This window comes from Nansenia antarctica (assembly GCF_963989245.1).
Source record: "Nansenia antarctica genome assembly, chromosome: 2".
NCBI lineage: Eukaryota > Metazoa > Chordata > Actinopteri > Argentiniformes > Microstomatidae > Nansenia > Nansenia antarctica.
Window position 1 is genome coordinate 87202769 of NC_137675.1, and position 21557 is coordinate 87224325.

Genomic DNA, 21557 nt, shown 5'->3' on the forward strand with positions numbered 1-21557 from the left:
AGATGGAACCTCGACTAGGCCAGTTTAAATTTTCAAGATGGCGGCGCGTCATCGCGCACCTGTCTGTGATTGGGGGGGGGGGGGGGGGGGGGGGGGGCACTTGTCTGTGACTGGGGGTGGGGCACTCGCAATTATTTATCTTATTATTTATATGATAGCCTAAATATAACCGTTAGTTTTGTACCTGTGTGGATGTCTTCCAGTAAATATAGCCTATATTTTAAAAATGTGCCCAAAATATTTTAAAGGTCTATTCATTGTCCGAATAATTTGGTGCCCCCCCATTGGCTGGTGCCCCAGGGCATTCACCCGATGCAATATATGGATAATCCGGGCTTGGTCTTAATGTCATATGAAGAGAAGAGGGTAAGACACATTCTGCATATCACAGTCCTGCGTCTTAATGTCATATGAAGGGAAGAGGGTAAGACACATTCTGCATAGCACAGTCCTGCGTCTTAATGTCATATGAAGGGAAGAGGGTAAGACACATTCTGCATAGCACAGTCCTGCGTCTTAATGTCATATGAAGGGAAGAGGGTAAGACACATTCTGCATAGCACAGTCCTGCGTCTTAATGTCATATGAAGGGAAGAGGGTAAGACACATTCTGCATAGCACAGTCCTGCGTCTTAATGTCATATGAAGGGAAGAGGGTAAGACACTTTATCAAATCCACCTTGACGGAGTCTCACTTCAATCACGTTCACTGTGATTCAATGTTTATGTCTGTTCACTGTATGTCTGTCTGTCTGTCTGACTATCTGTTTGTCTTGTCTGTCTTGTCTGTCTGTCACACTGTCTGTCTGTCTTGTCTGTCTGACTGTCTCACTGTCTGTCTGACTGTCTCACTGCTTGTCTGTCTTGTCTGTCTGTCTTGTCTGTCTGTCTCACTGTTTGTCTGTCTCACTGTCTGTCTGACTGTCTCACTGTTTGTCTGTCTGTCTGTCATTATGTCACATGACAGACAGCTACTAAAGGCTGGCCTAAGGTAGCCTACAGAAGGAAGGAAATGGCTGTGGTTTGTTTCTCCCTAGCCAGCTGTAGGTTCTCCAATCAGCTGTCTGCCACCACCCAAGGAACTGTAGGTTCTCCAATCAGCTGTCTGTCACAACCCAAGGAACTGTAGGTTCTCCAATCAGCTGTCTGTCACAACCCAAGGAACTGTAGGTTCTCCAATCAGCTGTCTGTCACCACCCAAGGAACTGTAGTTTCTCCAATCAGCTGTCTGTCACAACCCAAGGAACTGTAGGTTCTCCAATCAGCTGTCTGCCACCACCCAAGGAACTGTAGTTTCTCCAATCAGCTGTCTGCCACCACCCAAGGAACTGTAGGTTCTCCAATCAGCTGTCTGTTACAACCCAAGGAACTGTAGGTTCTCCACCACCCAAGGAACTTAACAGAATGGATTAGTTGTTTGAGTGTGCAGCTAATGATCTCTTCCATGTGTCTTGTGGTTGGTTAACTCTACTGTATCGTCCTCTATTGCATATCGAAGACATAGTGTTGATATTTTCCGAAAGCACTCAGGAATCATCACAATGTTTTAGTCGTTGTTTGTTGTCATACAGCATTTCATACAGACCTCATACAATATTTCATATTCATATGAAAGTGACTATTGTCACTTCTTCGTATTACTATATTATATTAGTGATTGTTGATTGTTGTCGACTGTTGTTGAGCGAGGAGCTCAAGATCCCAAAACATTTCTCTGTCAGGGTCGGCTGTGTGAGATGCACCTGATAAATAAATATGTTATTTTGATGTGATAAAGTCCTCGAGTTGTCCTCTATTATGCAGTCAGTGGAGGCAGATGAGATTGTTTCTCTTTGCTCAGCTTGCTTATAATATAATAATAATAACAACAATAACAATAATAATAATAACAATAATAATAATAATAACCTTTATTTGTGTAGCACTTTTCCTGCAAACGTTAAAGCTCAAAGTGCTTTAACATATCCACACAGCATAAACAAATAATAATAGAACAATAGTAATCAATCAAACACACAACAGCAGTAATATAAACTACATCATAAAACAAGAATAAACCATACAATCCAAGGGGCATAGAACAAAGATAAACAAACTAAATAATAGATGAATTACTATATGAATGAATGGACTTTATTGTCATTGCTACAGTACAGGTACCAAACAACGAAATTTAGGAGTTATTATACGATGTAAACCACTAAAATACAATACAAATTACAATACAATACACATTTAGCAGTTACTATACGATGTAAACCACTAAAATACAATACAAATATATAGATTCATCGACTAACATTAAAAGAGACATTTAGGACATAACCCACGGGTCCCATCTCTCCCGTGTCTCTCTCTGGTCCGGGTGATGACGCGCACATGTGAGTCCTGAATCAGCCAATCAGCGTTCAAGCTCTCGGCGTTCTGCGTTGACCTCTAACGCGTCCTGCTCCGATCCAGGTCCTGCTAGAAGCGTTTCTGCCTCTGCTGCTGGTTCTGATGGACCTCGGCTGGCCCGGTCGCCTGGCCTGCTTCGCCCTGTGACAGGTGACAGACGTGATGTTCTCTCTCCAGAAACGACCTTTGAATTCCTGATTCATCGCTGCGCCGCGGAGACTCCCGACATCCCGGAAGCGTTTGTGGCATTTAGGGGAGGGGAGGGGGGGGGGGGGGGGGGGGCTGGGTTACAAGATACAAGACAAGCAGCAGGTCACTCCTCCGCTCCGGTTTGGGACCGTACGGATACGATACGACACACGCACACACACACACACACACACACACACACACACACACACACACACACACACACGTTGTACAGGATATCCTCACTTGTCAGTAAAAACACACTGAGGACCCTATCAGGAGCTCTCATTCAATGTCACTTCGACTATGCCGTAACATCATGGTACTATAGAACCACAAAGGCCCATAAAACAAGACTCCAGACAGCCCAAAATAAACTGGTTAGGCTTCTGCTAGGCCTCAACCCTAGGACACATCTAACCGCTGCTCTTTTTTTGAGCCTTGATTGGCTACGAGTAGTTGACAGAGTGCAGCAGCTTGCACTGGGCCTAGTCTTCAAGATACGCTACACCACAAAGACACCCAAGTACCTGTCAACATACTTCCAAAAAGTGAACAACGTCCACACTTACAACACCAGAGGAAGCTCCACGAACCACGTTCAACCGCGTTGCACCACAAACAAGGGTTTAAACTCGTTTGCAAACTATGCAGTAAAGATGTGGAACGCCCTTCCTATAATCTTAAAGGAGTGCAAAACACTGCCCACCTTCAAAACCACTCTCAAAAAACATTTACAGGAGGCTGCAATCCGTAACTGGACCCTCTAAAACAAAAATCAGATTAAAAGACCTGAACTACCCACTGTACATACTTTGTGTTTTGTCCCCCGCCCCCACCTGTGGTGTATGTCCCCACCTGTCCTACCCGCTGTACATACCTTATGTTTTGTTGTATTGTTCTTCCCATGATGGATGTACGTTTATCTTGTAGATAGTAATAGTTATTTGTCTGTATTATCATGTAGATAGTACTAGTTATTTTCTTATGTCTGTCTTACATGTAACGATGAATTGAAAATCAAGGACCCCAATTGAAATAAGCCAATGGCTTTCTTGGGTTTTTATCCTCTTAGTTTGACCTTGTATGTAATATGTACTTTCATGTACCTACTTCTGCAAACATTCTAATAAAGTTTTCAATCAATCAATCAAAACGCACGCACGCACGCACGCACGCACGCACGCACACACGCACGCACGCACACACACACACACACACACACACACACACACACACACACACACACACACACACACACAAAAGCATGACAGTATTCATCCACCAGGATGTAATGCTGAGTGCACTTTGAATGTTCAGTTAAACATGTCAGGGGAATGTTTTTAGTGAGGGGAGAGGTCTCTCTGATTCAAGTTTGTTTCATATCATCATTAAAGCATTTTACACTGACCTTGATTGTGAGGTGTGAATCATAATGTCCTGATAAGTGGTGTTTCTACTTGATCACTCTGATTTCACTGCTTACATAACCTCAACCAGTTAACAAGAGATAATCACAGCCAACCTGAGCTCAATGTGACAGGGTCTGGTGAAAAGGTCCCCACGTAAGGCAAGGGCTTCTTTCTTTTTGACAGATTATGGAAGTACAGATTGTAAACTTTCAAATGAGGTGTCATACATTGAAATCTAAATAGTTGAAGAAGATATGCTTATTTGAATGTTGGTACCCCTCAAACCAAATACCAGAGAATATCGTTCTGAATCTAAACAGACGCGTTTGCTACCATCGCGTTTGGTAATCACTAAACACTGACCGACAGCAGATCTGGGATCAGCAAAAGAGCTTTTATTAAATGTCCCACAATTTACATATGAGGAGATCTTCCCAATGCAGAGCACTAGTCATAGAGGAATCACATTCTGCCTGTTGGATTAGGATTCATACTCTGAGCAAAGTAGCAAGTAAGTATAATGTCAACACAGCAATTATAACTACTACAGCTTATGAGAAAAAAATAAATCTTAATAATTTGACAGCCTTAATATTTTATATTTATGATTCTAATAAGACTCACTTCCATGCCCCTGAGACACATTTAGTAACAAAAGAAAAAAGAAAGAACATACAGAATAAACAATAACAACTTTTTTGTTTGTTTAAGAACTCAACATTCTTAAGATACAATCATGAATATAAATCATTTAATTATTGAAAATGATAGTGTCGTGGATTTATTACCACACTTGTCATCAACTCTCTATAATTACCAGTGAGTCAGCATTTATATCAGCAAATGTAATGAAGCCTTATGTAAATGATTAACTATGTATCTAAATGTAATGAAGCCTTATGTAAATGATTAACTATGTATCGAGCCTGTTATTGACTTTGGATCGGGTGGGAAAGACGGGTGGGCCCACCCCACCCCCCACCCCCCCTCCTCACTGGGATGACATCACGGTCAGAGACACCTCTGATTGGCAGACCTGTACATCAGGGTGTTTAGCATCACCAGCTCCTCCAATAGAGAAGTATGGGAACAGTCTCTCAGTGAAGGTGTGTTTATAAGTGTGGATGAGTGTCATGTCTTCAGGGTCGTAGAAGGACACCTCCCCCTTGTTGTAGTCCAGCTGTACTCTGATCCTCTGGGGTCTCCTCTTCAGAGTGATTTCCTTATTATCTCCATCTCTATACTCACCATCCCTCTGTCCTATAGACCAGATTCCATACTGTGGTGATGATTGTACCTTCCCCTTTCTGTCACTGGACTCTTTAACCACACCCATGACCCATCCAGGATGGTCCCCCACCTCCACCTCCCAGCTGTGATCTCCTGAGATGAACCCCTCAGAGGCCACAACATTTGGATGCTTCATGAACCGTTCTGGGTTGTCAGGCAGCTGCTTCCTTGACCCTCTCTGTCTCACACTGGTCAGATCATCAGACAGAGAGAGCTGGGGATGTGCAGTGTTGGGGTCCAGAATCACAGGAGCTTCAAAACAAACACAGATGCATTCTACACATTATGCGCTGTATTATTTATTATACATATTATACATATATAATATATATATATATATATATATATATATATATATATATATACATATGTAATATGTATATAGGTGAGAATGTTAGCTATAGCTAGCTATGTACTGTAAACTTCCCTTTGAAAAGCCTATCTGACCCAGTAACACTGACAGATATTAACAGCTGGCAGCTGTCAATCTAGAGGGGAAGTGGTTGGGGGCGGGGTTAACCAGCTATTGTTACCGCCCATTACCTGGCTGTGCAGACGTGTGGAAAACTCAGATCTTTAAAAGGCTTTTTCTCAGGAATGTGATTTCAGGGGTACATTCAAATACACATGTCGTCTTCTGTTTTCTTCCAATTTCACATAATTTGAAAGCTGACAATCTGTACTTTCAGACTATGTCAAAAACTGAAAGATGACTTTGGCACCTGGCTGGTCAAAACACTGGCTGGTGTCACATAATATTATTATGAATGTATTCATGCGGTATGTTCTATGAACGTGTTCATATAATCTATTAGATATTCTTAATCCAATTCTGGTCAGTACTAACCGTGCTTGACAATCCCCTGCATCTTCTCCCAGACTCTGAACTGCAGGTTGCCCAGGTGTTTGGCCACGTCTATCAGCCCTCCTGAAACCTTCTCTGGGTCTGGCAGTGTGAACTGGGCTCTGGAAGAACATTCAGGAGTCAGTGCTGCTGTGGGCTTGGGTTCAGAACCCCAGAGAAGAGAGACCAGAGACAGATCACTTACCTTTCCTTACTGGCCTTGAAGTTCTGGAGAGGAACAGAGGAGAATTGTCATCAATGCTAGTGATGTCATCAATCAGTCACTGAATACATTTACAATTACTGTCTGAGAGAAGGCATCCTTACCTGCAGGAAGGAGATGTCTTCAGCTTTCAGCTCCTTCTCTAAGGCTGTGAGTGTGTCTAAAAGTGATGATATTTGTCTGCTCAGTGCCTCAGTCTTCTCCTTCATCATCTGACTCTTCTGCTCCTCTTCCTCCCTCAGTGCAGCTATCCTGGCCTCCTCTTCCTCTCGTAGAAACTGGTGAAGTTTCTCAAACCCCTCCTTAATCTGTCTCTCTGTGTGCTGGGCCTGGCTCTGGAGACAGCAAGGGGAATAATATTATGATCACTGTAGTTTTACTACCATATAGTATGTTAACTAGTTTTACTTTAACTTTGGTATTATTATTATTATTATTATTATTATTATTATTATTCAAAGTTCAGGTGAAATGTATGCAGCTCTCTTTATGATTTTGAGTTGCAGATGCATGACTATCAGTTAGATGTCAACAGCATCCAATACTGAGCAGAACAAGAGAAGACCACATCACTGAAGACAACACGTTGCCTGACGTACACAGTACCTTAATGTGTTTTGATGTTTTATCACAGGTTTGTCTAACTTTGTTAAAGACCTCCAGCTTCTCCTGTAAGGGTTTCAGAGCCGTCTGGAGTTCCTCCTGGATTGAGACAAAACTTTACTGAGGACATTTCTGGACTCATTTGACAGTTTCTGTTTACCACAGTTCTGTAGGAATCATTATCATAATCCTTATAGTCTGTCAGAGAAACACATTCTCTCAGCAGAACTATATTTGTTATTCCAGACAAAAAAGGATGAATCAAAGTCAAATTAAAACAGAAACTAAAAACGATCGTTCATTTTTATCATTGTGAAGAAAACAACGACCCTTTCTGTTTTCTACCAGTCTGAACGCATGAGCATAACATCAAGTGACATAGCTGTCGATCACTCACAGAATTTTAAATAGTCATCTTATTGTATCTTATTTATGTTTACCTTATGCTCCTGTGCAGCCTCGTCTACTGGGACACAGTCATGAGATCTGTGTTTCTTTGAGACCTGACACACCACACAGACGGGCTGTTTATCCTCCAGACAGAAGAGCTTGCGTTTCTCACCGTGCAGACTGCACAGCACCCCAGACCCTGCCTCAGCTCTCTGACCTCTCTGCTGTAAGAAGGCCTCACACAGGTTCTTTAGGGCTAGGTTAAAGTAAAGAGGCTCATCCATTGAGGATCTTCTCCTACAAACTGGACATTCCCGAGATCCCTTGTGTCCCCAGTATTCCAGCAGACAGGCGTTACAGAAGCTGTGGCTACATGACAGGAGGACAGGATCTTTAAAGATGTCACGGCACACAGGACAGGAGAGATCCTCCTCTGGGAGAGACGATGTAGCAGCCATGTTCTCACACGATGCCTGTTCCTCTTCTGTACTAGCTCTCTGACCTCTCTCCTGTAACTGAACTTCAAATGGACTGTTGCCTAGTAACCTGAACACAAACATGTAGTCTAATTAACGGTCATTTAGTAGTAGTACTAACTGTTGTATAAAAAAGTGTAGTATATTTTTACACATTAATAAGCCTTCTTATGTAACGTATATCTTACACATATATTCACGTATATTTTACACATATTACACGTATATTTTTATTACTTCATATACTTCATTATAAACGATCTCTGGAAGATTCAATTGTCGCACATGCGCAGTCACACACACACACGCATGCACGCCCCCGAGGGTCTAGGCCAATCAGAGGCCTAGAAGGAAGGCTATAAAACTCTGTGCTCAGGGAGGAGCGGATTCTGATCTCTTGACTACCTTGAATCTCGTTGTGACTGTTTAGTGTGCCTGTAATCTGAGGACCCGACCTTTTTTGAATAAATACTTTTAAACCTGGGCCAGGAGTTTTCACCTCTTCTTTTATCACTGAAACAGAGAAATATTCGACATAAGTGGCAACCACGAAGGGACATTTCCATAGCTCTGGATGATCGGTCGTTTTGCAAATCTTCAGGGGAACAAAGGGTAAGTACAAGGCGAAGCTGTGCAAAATAGACTGTGTAAATCGAATGAGCTATATTTAAACCGAATCTTTAATATATAACTGGGTCGAGGTTAGTCAGAGAGAGCCGGGTTGTAAAACCTGTATTGTGAAAAGTGTTTTAATTGTACGATTTTTATCGTGTGTGTGGTTATTGTGGTATAGCAGAGAAGAAGCTGCTGTAGTCTTGTTTTGAGAACAAGGTATTAGCACAAGCTAGGGGGAGACGTTTTTCTAGCGGGCTAATAACTGTGGTTTGTATCAGGCAATAGTCTGGTGGAGTGTAAAAGCTCAGGAGATAGCTCTATTCAAATGGTATGGAATTGGAATTCCTAGTTTGAAAGAGCAGAGTCCGTGCTAGTGAGCAGAAAATAGCGCTATTTTAGAGATATGCATTGTTAAATTACTTGGGAGCACGGAGGAAAAACGTGGCTAGTTGAAAAGGGCGCCATATTTTTTCTTTGTCTGAAACGCATGTCAGACCTGCGAACAAGGCCGCTAGTTGAAAAAGGCGCCATATTTTTTCTTTGTGTGAATGCATGTCTGAATTGGCGCCAATTTTTTCCTTTGTGTGAATGGATGCAGACTCAGTAGACACACAGGGCCTAGTAGAAAGCATATGCCATTTTAGAAGTATTTGAATAAGATTATCTTGGCAAATAATACGTTGAACTGCATTGAAAGATATTCTTGAAAATTGCTGTGTCGTGGAGAATAATAATTATTGTGGAAAAGCAGTGTTGTGAAGATTAATCTTACAGTCTTGGCTTCTTTCCCCCTGACATCCATTTTTTTCAAATACACACGCGCGGGTTTTGATAAATTTCAGTACTCATCTCTTAAAAGATAACGATAAAACCATACACATAGACTGGGATTGATAAAAATAGAGATAGAGTGAATTGATCTCGGGGTATTTCAAATAAGTTTAAAGGTACGGTTACTCGGAAAACGGGAGGGAAAACAGGGGCCAGCACATTTTAAACACAGAGAGCATGCGGAGCCAATAGGCCCGCTTTACAGAATATTGGTGAAAGAATCTAAAAGGTTAATGCATATATTGATGTTGTGAATGACTTTTCAGTATCACATTGATTTAACTAATTACTTATCAGTTGAATTAATTATTCAGATCATTCATTTTCTGTTTCCCAAAACAATTGATTGATTCCATAAGTTTTAAATCAATGTATATGATGATATAGTGAATAATTCTAACTAATCATTCATTCCTTTCACTTAACAATTGATTTAGGTATAGATTGTAAAAGTAAAAAAGATAGATTGAGAGTTTTAGGTAAGATATAGTCATTCTGTGAGACATCTTCGGTGTGGCGGCCTCTACTGGTCGAAACACGATGGGATGTTTTTAATTATTGACTGCCATCTAGTGGTTGAAACAAGATAGGACGTTTTTAATTATTTACTGCCCTCTGGTGGATGAAACAAGATAGGACGTTTTTAATTGTGTACTGCCCTCTAGTGGATGAAACACTATAAGACATTTTTAATTGTTTGCTGCTCTCCAGTGGACAGAATACGATAAGACACTTTGGAACACTGGTTCTCCATCAGTGCATCCGCCTGAGGTCGACGACATAGTCTTTTACAATGATAAATGGATGGTTACTTCAATTAATTTAAGTAATTACAAATTGATTTAATTAATTATTCAGATTATTTCATTTTCAGTTTTCACAAAACTTTGATCAATTGGTTTATAGTGGTCTAGGGATGACGTTTTCTTCCACAGGATTACATCAATGAAGTGTAAATGACTAAGTCTAGTTGATTGTGCATTCCTTCCGAGTAGCAGGTCGATTTCCTTACAGATTGTAATTGATAATTGATCATTTTGTTCCTTTCAAATAACAAATCGATTTCCTTACAGATTGTAATGAATAATTAATCATTTTATTCCTTCCCAATGACAAGTCGATTTCTTTACAGGTTGTGATTAATATTCGTGTTTTACATCTTTTTATTTGAAGTTAAGTTCTTTTTTCACAGTTCTTGATTAAAGAATAGCAGAACAGTTTCTATCCGAGGATTGATCAAGCAAGGGGTTGTGGATCAGAAAGACTCAGAGCGTGACCTGCTGTTGTAATTTGATAATTGTGTTGAACAGCCTTTGTAGTTTAATAATTAAGTTGACCTGAACTATAATTAATATTGATTGAGCAATTAACTGACACACCTTCATACATAATAAGGGAAAAAACCATTTAGATTAAAACACATACACATAGATTACATTTAAGTCAATAATACACAATACCACTGAAACAATCCGTTGTTCCGGAGTTGTAGTGTTCTGTGTGGACAGTTGACACAGTTAAGAGTTGGACTAGCATCTGTTTAGCAGATACAGCAACAGAAGGTGGGTTGTAAGAAAAGTACACCTTATAGCATATTTTCAGCATATTAAGCAATATAAATATTTCAGACATGGGAGCCAAACCCAGTAACATTGTGAGGGCTGTTAATACAGACAAGGGAATATTAGCAAATTCATCTCCTGTGGCTATAGTGGAAAAAATGAATCCTCTTGTTAAGGAGATTAGCGAAATATCAACGAAATGGAATATTCGTTGGGCAGACATTGAACAACCATGGCCAGCAGAGGGCACCTTTGATTTACAATTAATTGCAACATTGGAGATACTTATCAATGCACATAAGGCACATCAAAAAGGAAAGATTAGATCAGAGAAACGCAGGTTAGAGTTAGCTATTTTAGACCTCTTCAAGGTAGAGGGGCAGAAAGTAGCATTAGCTTGGAATGAGAAAACAGCTCACATGGATCCAGAAAAAAGAGATGAATTGGCCAAAGCAATGGAAGAGAAAGTGAACATTCCATTCTCACACACAGCTCCAATCTCCAGTCCTCCTCCCTATGCCAAGAGACTGGAGGACAATTCTCAGCGGATCTACCCTCAGGTCCCTGTCCTAAGTACGAGTGGAACCTTCACTATCAAAGATAAGGATGAAAATGTACTAGAGAGGGGAAGAGCGAGAGTGACCGTGGACTTCGAACCAGAGAACAGGTCAGGTGCCAAACAGAAAAAGAAGGAGGAGCCGAGGGGAAAAGGGGACGACAGGAGGGACAAGACGGATGACGGTGAAGATGGCAGTGGAGGAGATGGCAAAGATTCCAGTGATGACAGCAATGCACAAGGAGGCTACAGTTCTCCGATAAGAAAACTACTAGCCAGGGCCGAAAAGCAGGGAGGGAAAATACGCTATAAGAAGGGAAAAGAAGAAAATAGTTCTGAAGATGAGCAGAAGTCTCTGAAGGCAGGGAAGAGAAGAGAGAGCTTAAAGCAAAAGAAGAAGAAGCTGCAGGAAGACAGGGATGAAGAGGAGGGAGAAAGGAGGGCAAGAAAACTCCGTGCGAAAATCCTAAGAAACGAAGAGGACTACAGACAACAGCTGCAGGACCTAGACGTAGAGAGAGAAACGTGTCGTCAATCTCAAGCGGCAGCATCACCTGCATCCCGGTTGAACTCCCCAAGGTCCGGAGCGACACCAAGGCGGGAAGTAAAAACGGAGCCACAAGAGCCACAAGTAAGCGATTATGAAACAGCATCGGAAGAAGAGGAAACTCAGGGGAACTTCCCAGTGCTGATTCGAGGTAACCAGATGGAATATCGTCCTTGGAATCATACGGATCTGTCAGAAGTGATCGAAAAACTCCCAGTCCTGGAAGATGGAGGCCACCCTTGGACGACGCAAGTCGACGTGAGATTGACAGGAACGCACGCTGCTATGGGGGATTTGAAAAGACTCTTAGCTACCATTACAGGATTGGACACCATGCAGGAAATATTGATGAAGGCGGGACTTCATAGATATATCGATACATCCGTTTATGATCCAGAACTCTTCGCAGCAAACAGAGGCAAGCTGTGGAAGGCAATCAGAGAAACATACCCTACTCACATTCACCCAGACAATGTCATTGTGAAGCCACTGGGGGGAGATGAAAATCCCCGGGGGTACGTTGCCCGTGTGCACTCTCAATGGAGAAGTGTGACAGGGAAGGATGCCGAAGATAACCCGTTAGAAAAAGCCATAATCAGGGAAAAGATTCAACAAGGTCTCCCTACCCCAGTTAAGAACAAGTTAGCAGAAGTGGTGGGCCTACGACACATGAGCAAGGCTGTTTATATAGACAACATAGCACACCAAGTAGAATTATTTAGAAAGAAGATTCAGGCACAGAAGGCACAAGACGAGGACTCACTCAGAAAACTAACTCAAGTGCAATTGACAGAAGGCAAGAAAACCAGAGAGAGAGAGCAGACTATAGCCCTACAGGTCCCATCTCAGCCACAGCAACTGCAAATTGTCCCTCCCCAGTCATACCCACAGGGGCCACAAGGGGGGAATCCATACCCACAGGGGCCACCAGGGGTGCAAGTGGTTCCATACAACCAGCCTGGCCAAGGACCACCACAAGAGGGATGGACCGCAGCACCGAGGAGGGTACTAGGACCATGTTTCGTATGCGGCCAGTATGGACACTTAAAACGTACCTGCTTTAAGAAGAACCAGGGGGGCGCAGGGGGGAAACAGAAAGGAGGATATAAGCCCCCTGCTGCACCGGCTCCAGGAGTGGTGAACCCCTATGGAGGCCCAGCAGCTGCGCTATAGGGGTGCCCAGAAGATCCGAAAGGGGGGTGCCAGCTGGTGGTGACAAACAGGCCTGAAGATGAACCTACAATATGGGTGTCGGTCAACCAACGTCCATTAGAATTGATGGTGGACAGTGGAGCAGCCTACACCTGTCTGAAGCCTGAAGACGCCACGCACCTTCCTATGTCTGGGAAATATGTGAAGACAATCGGATTCGAGGGAATTAAACAGCTGATCCCTACCACTGAGCTTGTAAGCTTAGAGTACAAAGGACAGAGAGCAGATCTGTCAATACTTGTATCAGAACACACGCCAATAGGGCTACTAGGGAGAGATGCACTATGCCAGTTAAATTGTACCGTGAAATGCACACCGGACGGCTGTCAGGTGACAGTGCCACAAGAGAACAGACAACTGTCTGTCATGATGGACAACAACGCATCTATGGTATATTGGGTGGGAGGGCTTAGCCCAGACCTAATGGAACCAGCAAGGATGTGGGACAATTATATCCTGGCACACATGGCAGAGGCCAGAAGGCCTACTGATCCATTGCATTGTACACTCCAGTATTTTAGAGAAGTTGCAGATGCAACCCCAGATGAGTGGCTGAAGCATCAGCCAAAACAGGTACAGCTTAGTGCAAGTTGTATAATCCTAGGCCCTCAGGGAGTGGCTATGAAGATAAACAGTGACACTTATCTAGATCAGGAGCATAAGATTGAGGGTAGCATCCCTCATGTGACACTTATGATATCTGAACACTATAAGCAGAAGCATTTAGGGGCAATGATGGCAGACTCAGAAAAAGCCAGATTTGTAACGACAAAAGAAAACCCTGCTATCTGGAGGAGCATTGATGGACAGTTCACAAAACTGATGATCTCTGCTCAAGGAATAGGACATCCGCAGACTGTGAAGCTAATGAACCAGCTAATCCTTCCTGTACAAGCTGACAGAGACCTCAGAGAAGAAATGATGCAGAATGTGCCAGCCGACCTGTGGGCAAAGAACAGTACAGACATTGGATTTGTGAAATCAGCTCGTCCATTGAGAGTTGAACTCATACCGGGTGCAGAACCCCCTTGGAAAAACCAATACCCATTGAAACAGGAAGCAATTGATGGAATTGAGCCACAGATCAAAGGACTGTTAGAGGCAGGAGTCCTGAAGATAACTCAATATCCGTTAAGCAATACACCTCTTCTGCCAGTGACGAAACCTGATGGTTCATATCGTCTGGTACATGACCTACGGGCTGTGAATGAGGTAGTCGTCAGCTATCCAGCTGAAGTTCCTGATCCTCATGTGCTGTTGACTCAGATTCCATCTACAGCCAAAGTGTTTACAGTGATTGATTTATGTGGGGCTTTCTTTTCTATACCTCTTAGTGTAGAAAGTCAAGGGTTATTTGGGTTTACCTACAAAGGTCAGCATTATCAATATACCAGAATGCCACAGGGGTACAAACACAGTCCTCATGTTTTTAATCAGGTCTTAAGGGAGGACTTAGACGGGTTAGAACAGATGATAAGTAGTACTGCCATTCAGTACATGGATGACATACTCCTTTGTGCCCCAGATGAAGAAACATGTCACAGGGATTCCGTTAAACTGTTAAAGGTTTTGGCGGAGAAGGGACACAAGGTGTCTAAAAAGAAGCTACAGTATTGTCAGGAAAAGGTAACTTACTTAGGACAATCCATTACACAAGGACATCGCAGCGTCACAAATGAACATTTGGAAGCTATTCAGAAGGCTCCAAAACCACGAACGGTTAGGGAAATGATGATGTTTTTGGGCATTACTGGGTATAGTTCAGCATGGGTGGAGGATTACTCTAGACTAGTCGCTCCATTGAGGGGGATGATTAAGGAAACAGGTAGCGATAAACTCCAATCTTGCATTACTTGGACAAGGGAAGCCGATTTGGCGTTTGAGACAATTAAACACAAATTGCAAGAAGCGCCAGCTTTAGCGCTTCCAGATTATTCCAAAGAATTTGGATTGTATGTTTCTTCTTCAGCCGAGGGGAAGTATGCCTGCGCTGTTCTTACGCAACCAACAGGCATTGGACCTAGTCCACAGCCCATAGCCTATTACTCTGTCGCATATTCAGAGGTAGAAATGGGTTTCGCGCCATGTTACAGAGCAATGGCCGGGGCTTATCTTATGTACGAGAAGGCAACAGCCTTAACAATGGGGTACCCAATTACCATTCTCTGCCACCACAGTCTAAGGAACCTCTTGAATCAAGGCAAGTACACTTTGACGATGCCTAGGATTAGGGATTATTACAGGATGTTGGAAAGGGAAGATGTAACCTTACTAAGATGTAACACACTTAACCCAGCAGAGACCTTGCCAACCCCAGAAGATGGGGAACCACACGATTGTGTGAAGGAAGCTACGAGGTACTCTAAGCTTAGAGCAGATCTACTAGCTTTGCCTTTAAAGGAAGCTGACGTTGAGTATTGGACTGATGGATCTTGTTACCGGGTAGGAGAACATTTACGTGCCGGGTATGCCATAGTCCGATCCCAAAATTCGGAGTTCATTGTGGAACAAGCCGAGGCTGTTCCTCAGCCTTGTTCAGCTCAGTTGGCTGAATTGATTGCCCTCACAGAAGCATGCAATTTGGGAACCGGACAAAGAGTGACAGTATACACCGACTCTGCCTATGCCCACAATGTGTGTCATTTACATGGAGCTGTATGGAAGGGACGGGGTTTTAAGAAAACTGATGGTTCGCCTATTCAGCACCACGCTCAAATCATGAAGCTGTTACAAGCCATGATGAAACCAAGGGAATTAGCCATAGTGAAGTGTGCCGCACACAGATCTGACTCATCACATGTCACACAAGGTAACAGGGCTGCAGATGATGCAGCCAAAGCTATTACAGGAGCAGACAAAGCAGGTAAAGTTCTGCTGGTCACACATGAAGTACAGTTACAGGGCATGGTCACGCTTGAGGATTTGTTGATGTTACAGAGTGAGGCAAATGCGCTAGACAAAAACCTATGGTTAACCAGAGGAGCTAGTCAGGATGACACAGGTCTATGGAGAAATCATGAGGGACTGGTTGTGGCACCCCCAGATTTATTAGGCGTACTGATACAGGAAGCCCATGGATTAGCACATGTGTCCAGGGGGGAGGTAAGACGCAAGATCACCAAGGAATATGGTTTTTGGGCTCCATATTTGTTGGAACAAATAGACCATGTCCTTGGTCAATGTGTGGTCTGTTTGAAGAACAATATCAGACCTGGAATACCAGTGGGAACTGGGCATATCCCTACCCCAAACGGGCCAATGAAACATTTAGTGATTGATTATGTGGACATGATTCAACCTATTGCAGGATACAGGTACATGTTAGTTGTAGTAGACAGGTTCAGCAGATGGGTAGAAGCTTGCCCCACTCGAAGAAAGGATGCTCAGTCTGTAGCAAAGTTCCTATGCAGGGAAGTCATGCCTAGGTTTGGAATTCCAGATAGGATATCGTCAGACAATGGTAAGGAATTTGTGGATAAGACGGTAAAGCTTATACTACAAAAATTGGGAATCAAGCAGAGACTTGGGTGTATTTACTCACCTCAAAGCCAGGGGATAGTAGAGAGGATGAACGGGGTCCTTAAGAACCGTCTTTCTAAGGTCTGTAAGCATACAGGTCTTAATTGGTTGGAAGGACTCCCTCTTGCATTGATGGCCTGTCGTTCCAGTGAGATTCGAGGGCTGCACTTGACTCCCCATGAACTGGTAATGGGGAGGATAATGACAGCTCCCTGTGTGCGAACCAGTGGGAAAGGGCCAAGTTTGGCTCTCCTGGAGAGTGACATGAAAGCCTATGTACAGTACATGACTAACCGGCAAAAGAGTATCTCTTCTTATGTGCTCCACAAACAGGAACGTGAAGAGGAGGTGAACGCACAGGAGAGGAAGGACGCGTTGCAACCGGGTGACAAAGTATACGTGAAGGTCTACAGACGGAAGTGGCATGAGGCTCGACGGGAAGGACCATACGAGGTCGTTCGGTGCACTGGGACTGCCCTCCAGATCAAGGGGTCCCCCACCTGGTATCACGTTCATCACTGCATCAAGGCACCCAATGAGGACGATGAGGGAGAACCTCAGCAGGATGGTGAGGAGGCCCCTGGGGACGAGGAAGTCCACAGCTTGGACATCCAGGCTGACGAAGATGTTGGTGAGTATCTGCGCCATGATGCAGATGATGCCGGGGGCCTCGTCCCAGACCCTGTCCAGCCCACTGATGAGTGGGCCAACGGAGACCGTGAAGGATCCAGTGACTGCGACACCCCTCTTGGGGGTTCTACCGAGCCTGGTGTTGCCCCTGTTGTCACCCCTTCCGACCCTGACAATGCTCCAGACGGAGATGTCAGCAACCCGGGCGGCTGCCCGGACCGAGGTACCATTGAGAGACACAGACCTGTCAGTGATACACCTCAACCAGACAGACCCCGTAAAACACCAAGGCCAATTAGGAGGAAACTCAAGCCATGCCGTTTCAGAGACTAATATACCCCTTAGTGTTCCTACCCCATTGACTTCTTTGGACAATGTTACACTTTACTCACACACTGTTATGCCTGGACGTCAGAGAAGAATGATCATAGCAAGTAGAGCTTTTGCTTGCCCACATTCACGTTGTACTATTGATGATTGTTTGATCTATACCGCCGAAGAGAGCGAGTGGTATGTATTGGATACTACATATGTTACACTTGATCAATATTCAAGCAACATGCAAGAAACTCGTGTGACATTAACTAATGTTGACCAGGAAGAGAGCTCGTATTGGTGTGCTAGACGTGATATCGGTGAACCGGTGTCTAGTAAATCCAACAATTTTAAGGACAAAATTTGTAGGACCAGGCCTGACTTTCCACACCACTATAGGTTGGACTGTGAGACATTGGTGCATAAATATGTTCACGATGAGTTACCAGGAAAGGTTGAAAATGTTGCTGTGAAGGCTCCTACGAAGGCGATTGTAGTCGCTACTGACGATTATTTGTTGTATGATTCTAATCACCTGGGGACACGGTCCCACCCTAATTCTGCCACTAGTATCATGAAAGATTTTGCTTCAAAAATGAATTATTCTGATTGCTGGATTTGTCAACAGGTCCCTGTAAGTGCGTCTGCTCCTATGTTTTTCCCCATACCGTTAACTAAAGCAGAATGGCTTCATTATAATTGGCAGGGTTTAGCCCCATTTGTTTTACAGGGCAAGAACCAGAGCTCTTCTTGTCAGCCCAGCACGATTCTGGTTCCTTTAAATTCTTCCTATGCAGGTGTGGATATTGGTGTGTTGGAACGTCTGACAGCAGCGGTTAACAAACACCATAGGCCTAGCGGTGTGGGAAAGGTTATTATTGATAGGCTTACACATTTGTCACAACCAACAGGTCCGAAGAAGATATATATTATCCAAGCTATGTTCGCTCAATTAAATGGTACTGCATTGAGTCCTCATCTGTCATGTTCTGGGAGTGTGACTTCTACACGGTGGAGGGGTTCAGTTGTTATTTCTGGATTAAAATGTAAAGTTGTTGATTGTGCTATGGTGCCTCAAATGAAATTACATGATACCAATACTACCAGACGGCAGAGAGGCACCACGCAGCTTAAAGTCATGCCTCTCGTAAATGTTACAACCTGTATTGACATTCAAGTACGGCCCAAGATCAGCTCGGTTCGTCAGTTGGGGGCTGCGTCTTGTATAGGTGGAACCATTTTCTCGTATCCTGGTACGGAGCTTCAACTCCCGGAACATGTGTTTCTTGTGTGTGATAATGATGCATTCTCTAAGCTTCCTGCTTTGATTGAGGGTGGTTGTTATTTGGCTCATCTGATACCTTTGATTAGGAAAGTTACTCGGGAGGAGATGTCTGTACTTCACAAACAAGCAACCCATCGTAGTCGTAGGGCGTTGTCTACCGCTCAGAAGTTTTTTGGCCTAATATTCCCAAGTTATGGTGTCTACAACTCTCAGACTGAATTAAGTGCCTTATCATCCGTTCTTGAAAAACACATTAATGCTTCGGATGCTGTAGTGTCTGCCCTGGCCACTGAATTGACTGAAACTAAGAATGTAGCTCTCCAAAATAGAATGGCTTTGGACATTATTTTGGCCAGTCAGGGTGGTACTTGTGCTTTGATAGGCGGGGAATGCTGCAGTTATATTTCGGATTCTGGTAACGCTTTGCATGATTTTCATGAATCTAACAAGAAGGGTGTTGAGGATTTACATAAAGAACACGGTTGGAATATGTTAGATTTCTTTGATTCTGCTTTTTCAGGTATTGGTAATATGATCAGGTCCGTCGCTATTATTTTTGTTGTCATTATCATCTGTATTATGTTACTTGGTATTTTGATCAAATGTTTTGGAAAGTGTATTTCGGATGTTCCTATTAATGCTTTAATGTTGACCAACGTAGCTGATGAGCAAAAGCTGGATTCTGTTTTGCTTTCTGATTTTGTTTCCTCTTTTGATGATTTGTTTATTAAGTGATGTTTTATGATTATTTGCTTCGATTACTGTTTGTTTCTTTCTATATCATGTGATTGATGTCAGTTGAGAAGTGGTGTGGTGGTTATGCAAAGATAGGAAAGCGGTTCTGTTCCTAGCGCAACGAAGAAAACGCTCTTGACTGGGAAAGGATATCAATCTGAGACAGCGGTAAAGGCTGTTCTCCAACTGGGTTCATGTGCTAGTAACCTCTGTCCCTGGCGCTTCAAGGACAAAGAAAACATCGGTCGTTGGAAGTTTCTATATTAATTTGTGCATGATGGACTGTGTTTAGTTTAGTTGTGGTTGTTATTTTCAAGATTCTTTTTGTTATTGGTTGGTTTCTATTTTTTGCATGATGTCTTTGGGTTCTTAATAGTTATTTTTTATTTTTTATTTTTTATTTTTTATATTTTCTTAGCTGTGATATGTGGGGTTTGTGTTTTTGTTTTGGTTTATGTGATCATTTAGTTTCGGAACACCCTCTGGGTGGTCCGAGGGGGGATGTGTAGTATATTTTTACACATTAATAAGCCTTCTTATGTAACGTATATCTTACACATATATTCACGTATATTTTACACATATTACACGTATATTTTTATTACTTCATATACTTCATTATAAACGATCTCTGGAAGATTCAATTGTCGCACATGCGCAGTCACACACACACACGCATGCACGCCCCCGAGGGTCTAGGCCAATCAGAGGCCTAGAAGGAAGGCTATAAAACTCTGTGCTCAGGGAGGAGCGGATTCTGATCTCTTGACTACCTTGAATCTCGTTGTGACTGTTTAGTGTGCCTGTAATCTGAGGACCCGACCTTTTTTGAATAAATACTTTTAAACCTGGGCCAGGAGTTTTCACCTCTTCTTTTATCACTGAAACAGAGAAATATTCGACAAAAGCAATATCACACTCAAGGTCGTGCTGTTACTGAATATATACCTCGTAGATCCTATGATGTACCCACGTCAGCTAGCACTAGCTCCCGGAGTTAGCCACCGTTAGCTAACAATGACTCGGCTCCCAGTGACAGATGGCTCACAGCTAACTCAACCGCACTCACCACCCGTTGTTTTGCTAAGTCATAATCATACAGCCAATTTCTCCACATATACGGCCAGAGCTAGATATGTAACTGGAGTAGTAAATGCGTATCTATCTGTAATTCAAATAGGAATACCTCTCGATTTCCGCTATTGTCAAAACAAAGATGGAACCTCGACTAGGCCAGTTTAAATTTTCAAGATGGCGGCGCGTCATCGCGCACCTGTCTATGATTGGGGGGGGGGGGGGGGGGGGGGCACTTGTCTGTGACTGGGGGTGGGGCACTCGCAATTATTTATCTTATTATTTATATGATAGCCTAAATATAACCGTTAGTTTTGTACCTGTGTGGATGTCTTCCAGTAAATATAGCCTATATTTTAAAAATGTGCCCAAAATATTTTAAAGGTCTATTCATTGTCCGAATAATTTGGTGCCCCCCCATTGGCTGGTGCCCCAGGGCATTCACCCGATGCAATATATGGATAATCCGGGCTTGGTCTTAATGTCACATGAAGGGAAGAGGGTAAGACACATTCTGCATATCACAGTCCTGCGTCTTAATGTCATATGAAGGGAAGAGGGTAAGACACATTCTGCATAGCACAGTCCTGCGTCTTAATGTCATATGAAGGGAAGAGGGTAAGACACATTCTGCATAGCACAGTCCTGCGTCTTAATGTCATATGAAGGGAAGAGGGTAAGACACTTTATCAAATCCACCTTGACGGAGTCTCACTTCAATCACGTTCACTGTGATTCAATGTTTATGTCTGTTCACTGTATGTCTGTCTGTCTGTCTGACTATCTGTTTGTCTTGTCTGTCTTGTCTGTCTGTCACACTGTCTGTCTGTCTTGTCTGTCTGACTGTCTCAC

The 21557-nt window shown here is 43.1% G+C and overlaps 1 protein-coding gene across 1 annotated transcript; it reads right to left on the reverse strand.

Annotated features, from left to right (window-relative positions):
- Nucleotides 1-4989: 4989 nt before the first annotated feature.
- On the reverse strand, nucleotides 4990-7806 carry LOC308151566 (E3 ubiquitin-protein ligase TRIM35-like; the record flags this gene model as incomplete). The annotated part of the gene is made up of 6 exons (XM_080524461.1): nucleotides 4990-5540; nucleotides 6136-6254; nucleotides 6338-6360; nucleotides 6460-6690; nucleotides 6962-7057; nucleotides 7399-7806. The coding sequence occupies 6 exons, from the start codon at nucleotides 7804-7806 to the stop codon at nucleotides 4990-4992; spliced, it is 1428 nt and encodes a 475-aa protein (XP_080380587.1).
- Between the last annotated feature and the right edge of the window lie 13751 nt (nucleotides 7807-21557).